Raw genomic sequence first — 15186 nt, 5'->3', positions numbered from 1 at the left:
ACCCCAGTGCCCTCAACAGGACACAAAAACAGTCTTAACTGCTTTTCTGCATGATTGCATATGACAGAAATACAGTTCTTGGTGGGGAACGTGGATGGTTATAAGCAATACCGCAGGTGATTTCACGCCTCAGTTCAAATCTTAGACAGTAAACAAGCTCTTACCACCCCGTAACTTCACCTTGATAGGAGCATGCTTGTGAGCAATGAATAAAACACGGCACCGCCGGCACCGCCGGCGCCCGTCTGCCGATTAGCACCTCGTGGAGCGGGTTTTGCGGTAGCAACGTTACGCAGGTACCTTATTTTCTTTATTTGTCCGACGTTGTTGGTCTTGACTCGGAACACGTCGGTTTTGCTCCTCTCAAAGGCCGTGCTGCTCCTGTAACACACGTGCCCCAAGAGCGAGGGTAAGAGCGGAGCAAGCCCGCGCCGCGGCTTGCCTGAGCGCTACCGTGTAAGGACGAAGAGCGGTCGGTTCTAGCACTGGCCAAACCTACTTTCCAACGTCAAGGCAGCACCAATCAGGCAAAAATTAAGAACGTCAGCTCTTTCTGATGGCATCTCACCTATGGCTCCTTACCTCCGCTAACCACCTCTCGGTTAATAAAATGCGGAGCCACCTCCACCTCGTTTTGCAGGAGCTCACTGCGTTTTTTGCCTCCGTTCCCTGGCTGCAGAGGTGTCCTCTCCTTGTAGAGCAGCGCGGGTCGCGGTGCCGGGGCGAAGGGGCTCGCGGCTGCCTTGCCCACAGCACCGTCGATCCACCCTGAGCTCAGCCAGAGATAAAAGCAGGCTACGGCAGCGCRGGCTCCGCTCTTCCAACTTGTTTTAAAACAAGCGCCAAAACTTCCTTTGCAGCTTTCTCGTATATTTTCTATCTGATTCAGAACAAAATGCACAAAGGACAGGGACTGTTTTCAGCTTTTGGGGGTAAAGCACGTGGCTTGTATTTCGCAGGTGCAAGCAGAAAGCAATATAAGGTATATTGGCCCGGGTCAAGGCAGCTGGGACTGAATTCCCAGCTCTGCTTCCGGCCTGCGGCGAGATGCTTGGCAAGCAGCTTCATCCTTGCTGAGATCCTGTTTTCCCCCAAAACCACCGCGAATGACGTCAAGGCAAACCCCGTCCTCGCTCTGCGCGAAGGTCACCCCAGCGGGCGCCGCGCGGAAGGGCTGAACCGGTTACGCCGGCCGCGAAGACCAGGGACAACCAAACCCAGCCCGGATGTCGGAGGGTGAAGAGCCGGGCGAGGAGCTCGGCAGGCTCGAGCGAGCCGGGTGCCGACAGCGGTTTCTCCCCGCGCCGGCGGGGGTGGACCGATGCGAGGGTGACGGCCGCTCAGAGCGTTGCGGAGGCCCCGGCGGAGCATCAAGCGGGATTAATTAGCCCAGAGCTTTCCGAGCTTGGGCGCGGGACTGGGACTCGGAGAGGCAGAGGGGAAATTTGGTGCTCGAGCGGAGCGGGCGGCTGCAGTCGCTGCCCCGACGTGTCTGCAGAGCTGGTGCTCCGCGGGTCTAGAAGGAGCCTGAGAAAGGACGGGGAAAGGGGGAATGCCGCCTTGGGAAGCATCGCTGTGAAAAGGTGGGAAGAATTTGACCATCATCTGTGTTCCCTCAAGCTGGATACGTAGCATCAAGGGGAAAAAATGAAGGTTTTAAGGGTGGGAAATAAAAGGAAAAAGCAAATCCTTATTGCTCTGGTATTGCCAAGTAAATGGGAACAGGGAGAGGGAGAGATGAGCCCATGGTGAATAGCTACATTGAAGTTTATCCAAAAAGAAAAGAAGAAAAAAAAAAGAAAAAAGAGAGAGAGAAGGAGAAGTCACAGCTGGGCAAAGTCAGAGCATGGTCTGGGCTAGGGCTGCGATAAGAAATTCATAGCCTGGTTAGCGTAAGGAGCTCGTTACACCGAGGAACGGAGCACGCTGCATTGTGCTGCTCCGGCGACAGATAAAGTAGAGAAAAATCTGCCCTGCAAATTGCAGCACTAAATTTCCAAAGTTCAAGCTCGACTGCGTTCAGACCCAGGACTCAGCCATGAGCAGCCATAAGCCAACATTTAGCCTAAAGATTGGCAGAGTTTTTCCTGGAGCCCCGTCATTCGGCTGGGATATCAGGCGAGGGCAATTTCAGAACTATGTTTCAGTGATCTTTTTTTTTTTTAATTGCACGTATTAACTGACTTTAACAGCGCTTGGGCGAAACATTGTGACAGACTATAAAAAATATAGCTAAGGAAGAAAGACCCAAGGAATCCGAGAGCCAGCGAACTTCACTGAAGACGAAGATAGGGGATTCTCGGTTGTATTTGGTATCTGAAATTGCTCTCAGATTTCTCTGGCTGAACGGCTCCCCGCCGGCCGGTTGCACCGCGCGCAGCTCTGCAGACGTACGGACGGCGGCCGTCTGCCCCGGTGCTCTGTCCCCTGGCCGGAGAAGTCCCGTCGCCAAAAAGCGCCGCCAGCCTTGGTGCGTGTTCCCGTGTAATATTTACAGATCTCTGCGCGGATCTCTGCCGCGGTCCRCCGGAGCGGAGAGCAGGGCCAGCGCGGCGAGTGTTTCGTGACTGCATGAGACGTCAGGAGTGAGAAACGTTCCTATCGACACGACAGTTGGAAATGCCAGGAAATGAGCAGCTGCACTAATAAATCTTTTTTTTTTTTTTTTTTCCAAATAAGAGGGAGGGATTAACAAGATTTAATCTTGGAGTCTAAATAAAAGTCTCGCTTAAAATTGAAATTTTGGGTATTTGCAGAAAAGCGTCTGCACTTCCAACCAGCCAACAAAACCCTTTCCAAAGCTGAGCACTTAGCTCAGAGCAAAAACTTGGGTACTGATCACAGCAGAGGCGTAAAAATAACCCCAGTCTTCAGCATTAACGCAGTTAATTAACGTAGCTTTAACGGATGGACTTTTTGTTTTTCTGCTGTTAGGCTGGTCGTATGGCTAAACCATATTTGCTCYCGATGCAGAGCTCCACCAGCAACATCGTTCACCTCCTCCTTGGAGGGATGAAGGCTCCAGAGGGTTTGGCCTGCAAATAAGTTGCCACCAAAATATCACATGGAAAAYTGATGCTCAGCATGACTTGCACAAAAAAAATAAAAGTGCATTTCACAATGGCAACCTTAAATATGCTGTATCTCTTTCTGTTACCTACACTTCAGCTGTTATTTTCTGGAGAAACGATAGGTAAAGCAGATAGTGCCAGCTGYAACTTTGCAAAGGTCACTCAACATTTCCCTATTCAAAATTACATTGTTACTTGCATCTCTTTTGCCAAATTTGGCGCTAAATTCTTCTTTGCTGGAAATTGCCATCCCATTTCTGCGGGGAAACATATTGGAAAATGTTAATAAAAATGATCTCAGTTTTTTTTTTAGACTGAGATTAAAGAGTGCCATGTGAGCGTTACGGTTCTATACTGCCATAAATTAGGGAACAAGTAGATACATAWGCTGTTATAAAATAGTAAATGCACTGTGTCATTAAGTATTGCAGCTTTCTAACTTCCKATACTTACTACTGAGCTTCAACAAGCTTGTGGCCCTGTACTTGGTTATTCATTCTAGCACTGTCGAGCAACGAAATCTGATCTTCCGCAACCTGGTCTGGCTCTGCTGTAGCAGAGCCACACAGATTAACTTGCACTGAAGACTGCTGCAGAGATCCTCTTCACTGGCTGGCGTTAGGAACAAGAAAAGYTCTGTATAACAACCCGAAGCCAGGTGGAAGAAGCTGCCAATTAGAAGTATTCAGATATGAAATAATAATAATAATAAAAAAATCCCTTGCATGCTTCTCAAATTTAGTGGCAGCATAAGCAGCTAGCTGTCACTCACCAATTATTTTCTTTCTTTTGGATTGCCATGGCTGCTAAATCTTTTCTCTCTTYTTTTTTTTAAAGGAAAAAAACATGAATATTTATCATGCTTGTCACAAGCAGGATGGCATAAGCCTGACGTTGAAAAGTGGATGTTTACACTAACAACAGATAAATAATTTTGCTATTAAATCCTGAGTGGTGAGGGAAGCAGCGTTCTCATCTAAGTTTTATGGTCCATCCTACCCTCCCTCAGCCTGAGAGCATGCAATCATGATCAAGGAGGAAAAAAATAAAATTGCTAGGATGGATCAGCACTGCTGGGTCTGTGTTGGACAAGGGAGAAGCAGCTCATGCCTGCAGGGACGGTCCCAGCAGCTGCCAAAATGCCACCAGGYGAAAGAGCAAGAGCAGCCTCTGCCTCCACCAGTGCCACGACGGAGCCTGGGGGAAAAAAAACTGATTTTCGGGAGCACTTTTATTCTCTGGCTGAGCTGCTTGGCTAAGTCTGCTCTAAATAGATGCCGCTTTCGGTACTGAACTTGGGTGCTGCCACTTCCAGAACTCGCGTTCAAGCCRCCGTGAAGATGCGTGTCCGTTTGTCACAGCTACCTTAATGTCGGCAAATGTTAAAAAAAAAAAAACACATGATATTTCATCAGCTTGCCATGTTGTCCCCGTTGCTGCGCATGACAAACTGATCTGAAATGTCATGTATTTCACCACCAGCACACAACCACAAAGGAAATGAAAGACCTATTCTAACCAGAAGCTGAAATGGTAGTACCATCTTTAGGCAATGCATGGTATTTTAGCGTCTCGTCATACACCGGGAGACGTGAACACCTATAAAATGTCATGCATTTGCAGCCATGTCATAAGTGAACTCGTGTAAACGTGAAGTTGAAAGATGCATGAGATTCCATCCTTTTGCCATATTCACAAAGCTGCATAGCAAATTTAGGGGGCAAACTGACTGTTTCGTGCTCAGAAGACGAGACTATCAGTTAAGCAGGAGACTGCAGAAATTCCCGCACTCTGACCAGCTTTTCTCTCACTGCTGTTTGCTGAGGCGCTGTAACGTGCCAGACTTTGCTCTGAGATGCAGAAATTTCACTGATGTTTGGCAAACCCCCAGTGGAAAATTGTAGTTGTGCCTCTAGCAGTCACCTCCCACAGGACCCGTTTTCAAGAGCCCTGGTTTGCACGAGGTTGGCTTCCTACGCCTTTCGTCTCTGCTTGCAAACACCTTGGCCGGCTGCTCTCTGCAGCGAAGAGGACCAAGCCCAAAACGCTCACCCAGATCTGAACGGGCTCTGACTGCTGCGGCTGCAAGCTAAAAATCCTTCCCGCTTTCACAAAAAGAATTTTAAAAAATAAATAAAAACAAAGGGCCAGTGCAGAAGGAAGGAGCAGGCATTAACTGAAGCACCAGACTTAGACAACTGGTAGCTCATTTAAGGTCACAGCTGACTAAGAAATAGTAATTCTACTACTAGGATATCCTGGCTTCCTCTTCAAAGGGTATCTGCTATTTCATCTGCTATTTTTTCCTTTTTTTTTCTTTTTTTAAGGTGACATTTGGATTCTTTCCATAGCCATGTGCAGGAGAACTCTCCCAATTAAATGGCTCTTTATGGAAATGCTGACCACAAGAAAACTCCCTGGAAGCAGATACCTCCACGATGGCTTTGCTAAATGCTACTAGACAGGTTTGAAAGCTGCTCTGGGAAAGCAGCTCTTTCCCCAGTAGAGATGTTGCCGTTGACCTGCTGTGGGGCTACGTCATCTTTTACCTCCTTGTCTCCTTTTCCTTCTTTATAAAAATCACAGCACTTTAATTCCTTTAGGATGTCTGGATAAAGTTCATAGAATAGAGATAACGAGTTGTGATTAGATGCATGATATATAATCAGCGAGTTCTCAGTGCTGTTTCCAAGATGCCGAGTTTATAAAACTCCCTTTGCTAGCTATGATTTCAGAATTTCAAATATGGCAAACAGGGCTGAAATTTCATGTATTTTCTTTACCATTCCCATATCATTTTCTTTACAGATTCTCATGTTTGAGTTGCTTCACTGGGAAGAGAAGCTCTTTTGAGGGTAAAGTTTAAAATAGTTGCAGGTACCTCTTGTCGGTGCTGTAGAAATGGAGAAAATGGGACATTACCATGTGACATTAGCAGCCGGTTAATATTTTCTGAAGCACATTTTCAAGAAAAACTAAACAGTAAGAACTCCAAAGCCCAGAGACACACAGCTCCTCCTAGACCTTGTGGAGAAGGGACGTCTGCTCTCCGCTAGCAGGACTGTCTGCCTGAGGGACAACGAGATCGCACAGAGCTGGGGCTTCGCTGGCGAGCTGTCACAGCTCAGCTGAAATGGGCAGCGATCGGCCCCAAGCAGCCAACCTGCCTCTTCTCCATATCTACCAGCTCTCCAACTCCAGCACTGCCTGACTTCTGCAGGCCATCATCTCGTGCACCTTGGTCAAAGCTGCCCTCCACATACTTTCAGGACCTGTTTTTAAAAGAATATGTCCACATATGCTGGTTTTGGTGCCTAAGTGGAGGTTTTTGCTTCCACAGTTTGGCACCTCATTAAAAGTTACACCATTCCCCCAGGAGCTGGGTACCTGCTGACTCTGATGAGGACTAGATGATCTCTGGAGGYCCCTTCCAGCCTTACTGATTCTGTGACCTTTGTGGGGGGAGGATGCTATTGAGACAGTCAAAAGCCTCATCTTAGGTCATTAACTCATAAAATACTGCTTTCACTGAGTTCAGCACAGTGGTGAGACCTGAGAAGCCACATCCAGAGGATGCCGTTAGCATTACTGGAAGGAAGCTCAGAACAGGGCCTMAAATGCTGTCCTCACGCAGCAGGTAGGATGGCAACAGCCTAAGCCACGTAGGTGGCTGCCCATTAACAGTGTTACTTTAGACTCACTGAATTACTCTTCAGAAAGCTTCAAGGACATCTAAGTGACTTAGCATTTTAGACTTTGGTGGGATTTTATGCAGCTGAATATGGCCCATCGTGCCCACTCCAACAGCACTGAATGTTCTCAGCTCCTAAATCAAGAGCTCCTAATTTAAGCTTTAAGAAAAGCAAGTCAACCCCCACCCCCCACAAGTGTGAGTCTTATATAATCTGCATCTGAATATATGTTTCCGTCTATAGAAGGGAAAACAGGTTTGCAAGGCGTCGGGTAAGAAACATGCAACAGCAAAAACCCTGATTTCCCTGACAATTCTGAAATACTGGTTAGATGTATTCCCTCCACATCCATCAGCACAATATTATGTTTCATCAAAATGCAATAAAAAGTTACTGAAAAACAGGCCTCAAGAACACACATGTCATTCCAGATACTCACTTGCTCGTGAGATGAGTCTTGGGAGTAATCCCAAACTCTCCAAAGAGGGTAACGAAGACGTTGGCATCAGTTCCCGCTCCACGGACATCTCCTGTCACCGTCACCACCTCATAAACTGCAAGGAGGAGACAAGAAAGATCAGAACAAGAGGAAAAATCCCTCATCCTACACTTCATAGATCCAGATCACTCCCCAGCCTGAGCCAAAACACAGACCCCAGGGTGAGCCCCTGCTCCCACCACTGAAACAAGCCCATCTCCTGGGCAGACATAACCATCACTAGAGACCAGGACAGCTAGCAAAAAAACACTGTGTTGAGTTAAAACTGCTGAAGACTCACAACAGAAAGAGATCAAGTTAGGGCAGGTTTTACCAAGAATAAAACAACACTTCTGTGAGCACTCATCTCCCCTACCATAACGCATGTATATGTATTATACCTAGCAGATGAATTTATGTGAAGTGTTAGAGTAAAGCTACTGAGGCATTATTCATCCATGCACGTATCAATGCAATGCACTCGTCCCCATTTGCTCTGGTAATATATTTGTATAAAGCTTAGAAATCACTACAGCCAGAAAGTTCACATTTCACTTGCTCTGCAGACTTCACCAAAGAATGAACATTAAATCATGATGAGAATATGGTAGGAAAATACTTAAATTAAAGTCTTAAAGCTCAATCTATTTATCTTTCCAAGCAGTAGATTGAGCGGTGACTTTAATACCACACATCAATATCTTCCTGGGAGAAATTCAAGTAAAAAGAGCTTTTCTACTACAGAGGAGGAAAGCACGACAAAATTCAATGACCAGAAGTTACAGCAAAATAAATTAAAATTATGATCAGACATTCGTTTCTTAAGGATGGTGACAAGTTAAGTTGAAGAAGACTCAAAGTCTTGACAACAGGTTACTTTTCTGAAGGACRTGCCATGGTTGGCTCAGAATAGAAGGAATTGGGTGAAATAGTAGAACGCCACCAACGGCCAGACCAGATATCCTGATGGCCCTTCCCAGCTTTAGACCACATGGTGGTCATTAGCAAATAACTGTATTTCAGGCTTAGACCCAGAAGTTGGAGTAACAGCTAAACTTTTAACATTTCATCTTGCACAGCCTGACTTCCGTGTGTATTTCTCAGATCTAACGCCGTAAAAATACCCTTTGTGGAAGAGCAGCACAATTACATATTGTGCTATTGCCCATTTTTTCTTCAATGCATTGCACATATATTCGAAAGAGACCAAAAAAAAAGATGTATTGGGACTATCCACTTTCAGCATCAGAATTTTTGCCTGCTAGCACTTTGTGCCTCAAAATATCAGAGAAGAAATCAATTTTTTAGCTGAAAGGGATGGAGACAGAGTGGTAGAGTAAAACCCTGSCTAGTCATGTAAAGTTGATCAGAAACAACTTCTTATTTCCGGTGGCTCTATTGCACCAAGACAGAAAAAAAAAAWACTTCAATATTTTCCTAACCTCATCCATCTATGAATGTTAATGGGACAGAACATAGACAGTATTATGATATGAGTAGTGAGATATAATCTGTGCTCAGCTAAATTTTAAGAAATCCTTGGACTGGCATATTTTACTTATGAGCTCAAAGAAAAAGGAGATTTCTTTGCAGCAGTGTAAAAAAATAATATAAAATCCRTGGCAGGCACATGAGTAGTATATATGAAAAATATTTTCTTTTCACCTTCCTTCTGTTAACATTCACACATGCCAACAGGAGACGTTTGGCACAGGGCAAAGAGCCAGACGATACAGTTGCATTAGACACTAACAGGAGAATGACTTGTAACCCACCTTTCCCCTAGGGATTCACTACAGATTACTTCATGGTTTTTGGTGGTGCATCAACCCTATTTGGGATACAGCAAGCTTAGGTCATAATCTAAGTCATAATTTTTCAAGAAAAGCAAAAAWAAATAAATAATTTTGCAAAATACTTGTATAAATTAAGTCATAATTTGGGGCAAAAYTGCCCTCATTTATAGCATCACAGAGGCCAAGCAAAATCTGGCCCTGTTTCTGCCTTGGGGGGGGTGATGCCTGTTTCATGGGACAATGGGATAGCAAAGAAATTAAGTGTCTGAAACAGCGCTGTTCACAAGCCCCAATACTCCCCCTTGTAAACCAAAACCCTTCTCCGGTTCCCGCGACGGGAGTCGCACAGCTGCGAGAAAACACGAACACAAGAGGTGACCCGCGTCTGAGCCTGGAAGCTCGGTGTCTGCACCCAGGTTCGCTTCMTTTCTTTGGATTTCTCCTATTTTTGGTCAAACGCCACGAGCTGACGGCCGTGATCTCTGCCAGAGCGTCTCTGCAGTTCGAGGGTCCGGCAGGCAGAAAAGGCCACGGTGCCGCCGGGGCAGCGTTTTATACACCAGGCATCAGCGCACGGGCTCTAAGGAGGCAACAGCTGTAGATTAGTGATCGGCCTTAGCCATCGCAGTTTACTCCCAAATAATTTGATRTTCTGGCTTTGAGAGAACACACCCAGCCTTAGCAAAGCCTAAGTATAAACTTCTCGTACCTTGCTATTTGGGATGGTAAAGCTGAATTAGCCAAAAAGCTTGAAATTGGATTTTTATGGAGGTCACTTCTAAACAAGGGTGGAATTGGGGCCAGAAAGATCAGTTTTGCAACTTCAGTGTCCCAGATGCGGAGGGGAAGATTAAGTACCAGAAAAGACAGAAGTAGTTAAATATCTCAAATTTAGTAGTGCAAKTGAGCTCTTCTTTTCCCATCAAGTTCCTTACCTTCTTCCTGGTGTTCTCACAGGATTTCCAAGCTCCTCCACATTTTGAGTCCCCATTTTCCAAATTGCTCTCCCTCCCAAATACGTTTGAATTCTGCCCAAGGACTTGCCTCTATCATTGGTATGAATATCCTTAGGGTTTTCCCTTGTCCAGATAGCATTAGTAGACTAAAACTCACCTAAGAGTTGCCTCTGTGATGCAAAAATGCCAGCCTTTAAATCCTATTTTTTATGGAAAAACACCCTTGAATTCTCTATAATCTTCCAACTTGTTTTGAGCAGGAGCACTGTGTAAATAAGTCTGGCCACCTCTTTATCTATTTACTGTTCTTATCCTCCACCTGTATCAGTTTCATATGTAATAAATGTTTATTACCAGGCAAAAGAAGAATGAAGAAGAACAAACCATCCAGTTTATTTTGTCAAAATGAAGGGTAAACAAAGACTGCAATACTTCTCTGCAATGTAATAACTTGCAGGGGTTGATATTTACCCATCCTTTGACACCAGTGCTCATAGTTCAGGCTCTCTCTTGGATTTGTTGCTTGGTCCAACAGCTAAAGACAAATCATAGCAAAGCTTTTCACAAGAGAATGAGGGTTTGGTAAATCATGCCAGGTTTGGCTATATCCTACTATTCAGGCTCTGGCTAAATAGCCACAGAAAACAAACAAAGAGAGCATCAGTATGACTTYTATGGTCCACAAAATCTCCCTCTCGCCTTAATAACGATACGGCATCCATACGTAATAGCATTGCTTTTAGCTGTCTGACATCTGTAAGAGTTATAATGGGAAATCAGTAAGCTCCTCACAGAGAYCTGCAGGTCTGTGTAGAAAGACACTTACGTTTAGGTGCTTTTAATCAGGGAACTCAATACAGCCCCTAAGATCAATCTAAGTCTATTTTGGGAACCTAGAACTTGGCCAAGTTACACTAATCTACAGTGTTACGTATGGGAATGCTCGACTTCCAGGCTAGCCTCCAAATCTTGCTTTCCTCCCAGTGGGCTMGGCAAAGTCGATAGAACAGCTTTTAATATAGATGCTGATACAGACTCTCCTGTTCCAAATATTATCTCAATCAAGAGGAATTTTGTTCATTTATCTCGTCTGGTAGACACTGAATCCCCAGCTGACTCCATTGTTCAGCTATTTGGCAGTAAGACTTCAGAAATCGGTGAAAGTTTCAACAGACTAAACAGAAYTGACTTGTTATGGACTGAAAACCCATTATTGCTTTTCACGGGCATACACAAGCTCAAAAAGGAAGAAAAAAATAAAAAATAGACAGTAGCTCAGTAGCTTCATTGCTGAAAATAAACATTCAAACACGGTCGTTTCAAGAGCAAGATATAWACCGCATAAAAATCAACATCAAGTTACACTGCAACATCACATGAAGAACTTATWTCAGCTTCCCTGTCTTGCAAAAAGAGCTGACAGCATTAACCTGGCCATTCAGCAGCTAGAGTAGAGAAACATTCACTYGGAAACCGTTCCCGAAATTCTCGTCATGCTGTACAGACTGACAATCCTCTAGCCAAGAGCACGCAAAACTTCCGTAGCTCTGCGAGGAGGGACCTTCTTCCGAGCACCCAAGTGTTTCGGCTGATCTAGTCGAGTTTTTCTGACTCTGACAACATGCTTAGTGCCAATTACGACAGGGACTGTTCATCCTTTTGAGTCGCGTACTTAGACGGTGAGTATCAAGAACTGAGCTGGAACTTATGACGCTGCCAAGCTTTGGTCTACCTAGAGATAAACCGAAGAAAGCTGAAGGAATAGTMATCATAGAAAGGTTCAAACACGATTGTTTCGAGCCTATTTGATTCAGTCTCCTCATCATATGCTTTCTCCAAGAGATCTGCAAACTCCAGCCAATGGTTCTATGGTGCCTGTGCAAGGTGAGCAAAAATTAAAATTAAAAATTAAAAAAAAAAAAGCAAGAGGCTGTCTTCATTTTGAGTATAAATTCAAAAAAACAAAAAAAAACAAAAAAAAACAACCTACTTTGAGATTATGGCTATTGGATTAACCCTCAAACACTCATCTGTTTAGCAGGATGTGTTTATCTCAGTAGCTGTAATAGCTGTTTGCACTTCACAGTCTCTCCAGTTGGGAATTCACTCATTATTCTAAATATTCACTTAAAGTTGATTCACTCAAAGCACCAATGACTCTGGCTCCTCCTGAAGCACTTCAGCATATGTTTATCTTTGAGCACTTCAAGAGTACCTTGACATTTAAGAACTTGGAAGTTTTTATAGGTCTGTGCTGACTATCAAAGGTTATGGTTGCTCTGATGATGCTCTGTGCACTACTTAAAACACTAACCACAGTAAATATTTATCAAAGGGATCATCATTTACCCATTGTGAAGTTGGACCTTTGAAAACAGCACTTGTTTGTTTTCATCGGGCCAAAATTTAAGCAATAATCTCTTATTGTATACAAAATGAGTCAAATTCTTCTCTCATTCACTGTGGCGCAAATCCCAACCGACTGCATTGACTTGAGCACAATGACTTTGGATTCACACTAGCATAACTGCAAACAGATTTGGGATGCTCACRCTACGAGAGTTTGCTCATTCTTTATATGCTCTAGCAAAAGCAGCTTTTGAATCTGGCATGGATGTCAAATTAATTATTCAAAGCAAAGGAGAGGGATTTTTGCCATGAGTCTTTGGACCAGTTACACACTGTTATCCATTTTCTTTTTATTTACAGATCATAAGAAGAATTGCAGAATTAAGAATATCTTGGATTTTAAGACATTTAGACATAAATTAGGGAGGTTTCTTGCAAACTTACCACTGGTACGCAGAGATAGCATTATCTGGCTTTCTGAAACATCATTTGTATCTTAAAACATAAACCTGAAGCTGAGTTTGGTCCCACCTGCTCCCACAGGCAGAATAGTTGCAGTCTGGAGTTTGTTATGCTTCATCGGCTATTGCAACACCAGCATTTCACACTGAGGCACTGTAGGAAGCCAACCTTTATTCATCTGGCACTCCAGCTATTAGATAAAAGTGCTTTTGCCTTCATACACCAGAAAAAAAAATCTTCATTCTTTGCTGGAACAACAAAGTAGAACTAGCTTAGTGATCGACATTTTGTTATTCTCATTGAAATTGCTCTGGAGGAAAACACCAGGCCTCAGGGGAGAGAGACGTTTGCAGGAAAAACYTGCTCTGTTTCTTTCATTACCTTTTGGAGATAGCAGAGGGGCTGCCAAGACTCAGGGTGWCTGTATCATGGCTCTGGACAACAACGGTAGACATTACTGCCCAGTGGAAAGCGTGTAATGCAGCCTGGATAAAATATGATATTGATTTTTATCTACAATACAGAGCAAACAAGGTCTATGCCAGAGCAATACGTCTGCAAAACGCARCTGGGAGCAATTCCCTTGGTCTTGGAGCGAAGGAATAGATCTCGTTTGCACAACAACCCCATTTTCTCCTAGCTGTCTAGGATTTGGCAGCAGGATAACCAAGACCAAGGAGAGATACTCTCCTCGTGTCCTGATAGCCAATATTCAGAAGGCTCTAAGCAGCAGGAAAAGCAACTTCAACAACTACACTAAAAAACTCATGCAGCCCCCAGCCAGCCTGGGCTTGGAGACACGACTAGGTGGGAGATCCTTCACATTCTCCAGCAGGGGCAGAGAGACATAATTCCTCTGTTTRGTTTGGAGTTATTTTTGCTGACAAAAGCGTGTCAAAAAATACACGTTTCAAAAACGTTCAGCCTGAAGCTGGGAACGCAGCTGAATCAGCGCCAGCGCAATGAGTTGACATCCAGCAAAGTCACGGGCACACGCAGACCAGGTCACCCCGTGCGCTGTCAGCCAGGCCACCCGCAGGTACGCAGTCCGTAGATCCGGGAAGGCGACACTACGTCCTTCACACCTCTCTGTTGAGCAACAGCACTTTTTGCCCAGGAGACCCAATTTCCAGCTGCACTGATGCTTTGCACAGTGAAGGACTGGTACCCATCAGAAGCTTGTTATACCTACACGCATCACGCTTTATGTCTGTTTAAATGCACATTGATACCTGTCATAAATAAATCATAGCAGCGAATATCCTAACTAAACCATTTATGAAAAATGATCACTATTCAAACAGCACCTTAAAAAAAAATCCTTTTTAAAACAAAATATGAATGAAGTATGATCTTCCCAMTTCCTACTTCTTCCTTCTTTACAAGCAGCTTCCAGTTAACACTGAGAGCTTAGAGAGGTCTGATGGGTGGAGATATCCCACACTTGCATAAAGCAAAGTGACTGCAGCAAGCCAATGCTAAAAAAATATGTTAGATTTGAACACTAGTGGTGAAGAATGTGAAACACTGGCAGTATGGAGTAAGCACAGCAGATAACAGAAATGATGACCCACCATCTCAATATCTGTCCATGAGTCCCATAACACATGAAACTGTAATTATAATTATAAGGCAGGTTGTTTTTAAAGTAAGATTTTCCTTGCAAGTGCTCGTGGCACTGGCATTGCTCAGTGGTGCGTCCTCGGGGAGCTCTCTGGACCACGGTGCCCAGGGACCCATGAGGAAGGACAAATCACTGGCATGTCCCACCAGCTCTAGCAGAAATCGTTCAGAGTTGTGCATTGCAAAGAGCTGGAATTAAAACAGGAAAAAAAAAAGAAAAAAAGAAAACCTACAGTTTGTCCTGGTTCCCCTTGTCTGTTTTGTCCATTGGAATTCAGTAAAATCCTCTCTCCAGGCTTTCCACCCGGCTGGAAACATTTCTATTTTTCAKTGTTCGGACACTAGTCCAAGTGCCTAGGGACAGGATGATAAACAGCTGCATGGAAAGCCAGGAGGACATAGTTGGCAAAGTATCATAGAATCACTAAATCAGTAAGGTTGGMAGGGACCTCTGGAGATCATCTAGTCCAMCCCCCCCTGCTCAGCAGGGTCACCTACAGCATGGCAGACAGGATTGCATCCAGGCGGGCCTTGAAGATCTCCAGAGAAGGAGACTCCACAACCTCTCTGGGCAACCTGGTCCAGGACTCCGTCACTCTCACAGGGAAGAAATTCCCCCTCACGCTCAAGCGGAACTTCCTGTGCTTCAATTTCTGCCCATTGCCTCTTGTCCTATCACACGGGACAACTGAAAAGAGTTTGTCCCCGTCCCCTTGACACCCTCCCTTCAGGTACTTGTACACGTTGATCAGATCCCCC

The 15186-nt window shown here is 44.6% G+C and overlaps 1 protein-coding gene across 1 annotated transcript in view; it reads right to left on the bottom strand.

Moving 5' to 3' along the window:
• Positions 1-15186, bottom strand: part of LOXHD1 (lipoxygenase homology PLAT domains 1) — a 139812-nt gene that overhangs the window by 117593 nt on the left and 7033 nt on the right. The window contains exons 2-3 of the mRNA XM_085322174.1: positions 7203-7317; positions 301-381 (exon numbers count right to left, since the gene is read on the bottom strand). Of these exons, the coding sequence (XP_085178300.1) occupies positions 301-381; positions 7203-7317 (196 nt within the window). The remainder of the gene's footprint in view (positions 1-300; positions 382-7202; positions 7318-15186) is intronic.

Source organism: Rhea americana, unplaced genomic scaffold, assembly GCF_003343005.1.
Source record: "Rhea americana isolate MKP2758 unplaced genomic scaffold, rheAme1 scaffold_75, whole genome shotgun sequence".
In the NCBI taxonomy this organism is placed as follows: Eukaryota; Metazoa; Chordata; class Aves; order Rheiformes; family Rheidae; genus Rhea; species Rhea americana.
Note: the sequence above shows the minus strand (reverse complement) of the source record. Positions and strands in the feature narration are given on the sequence as shown.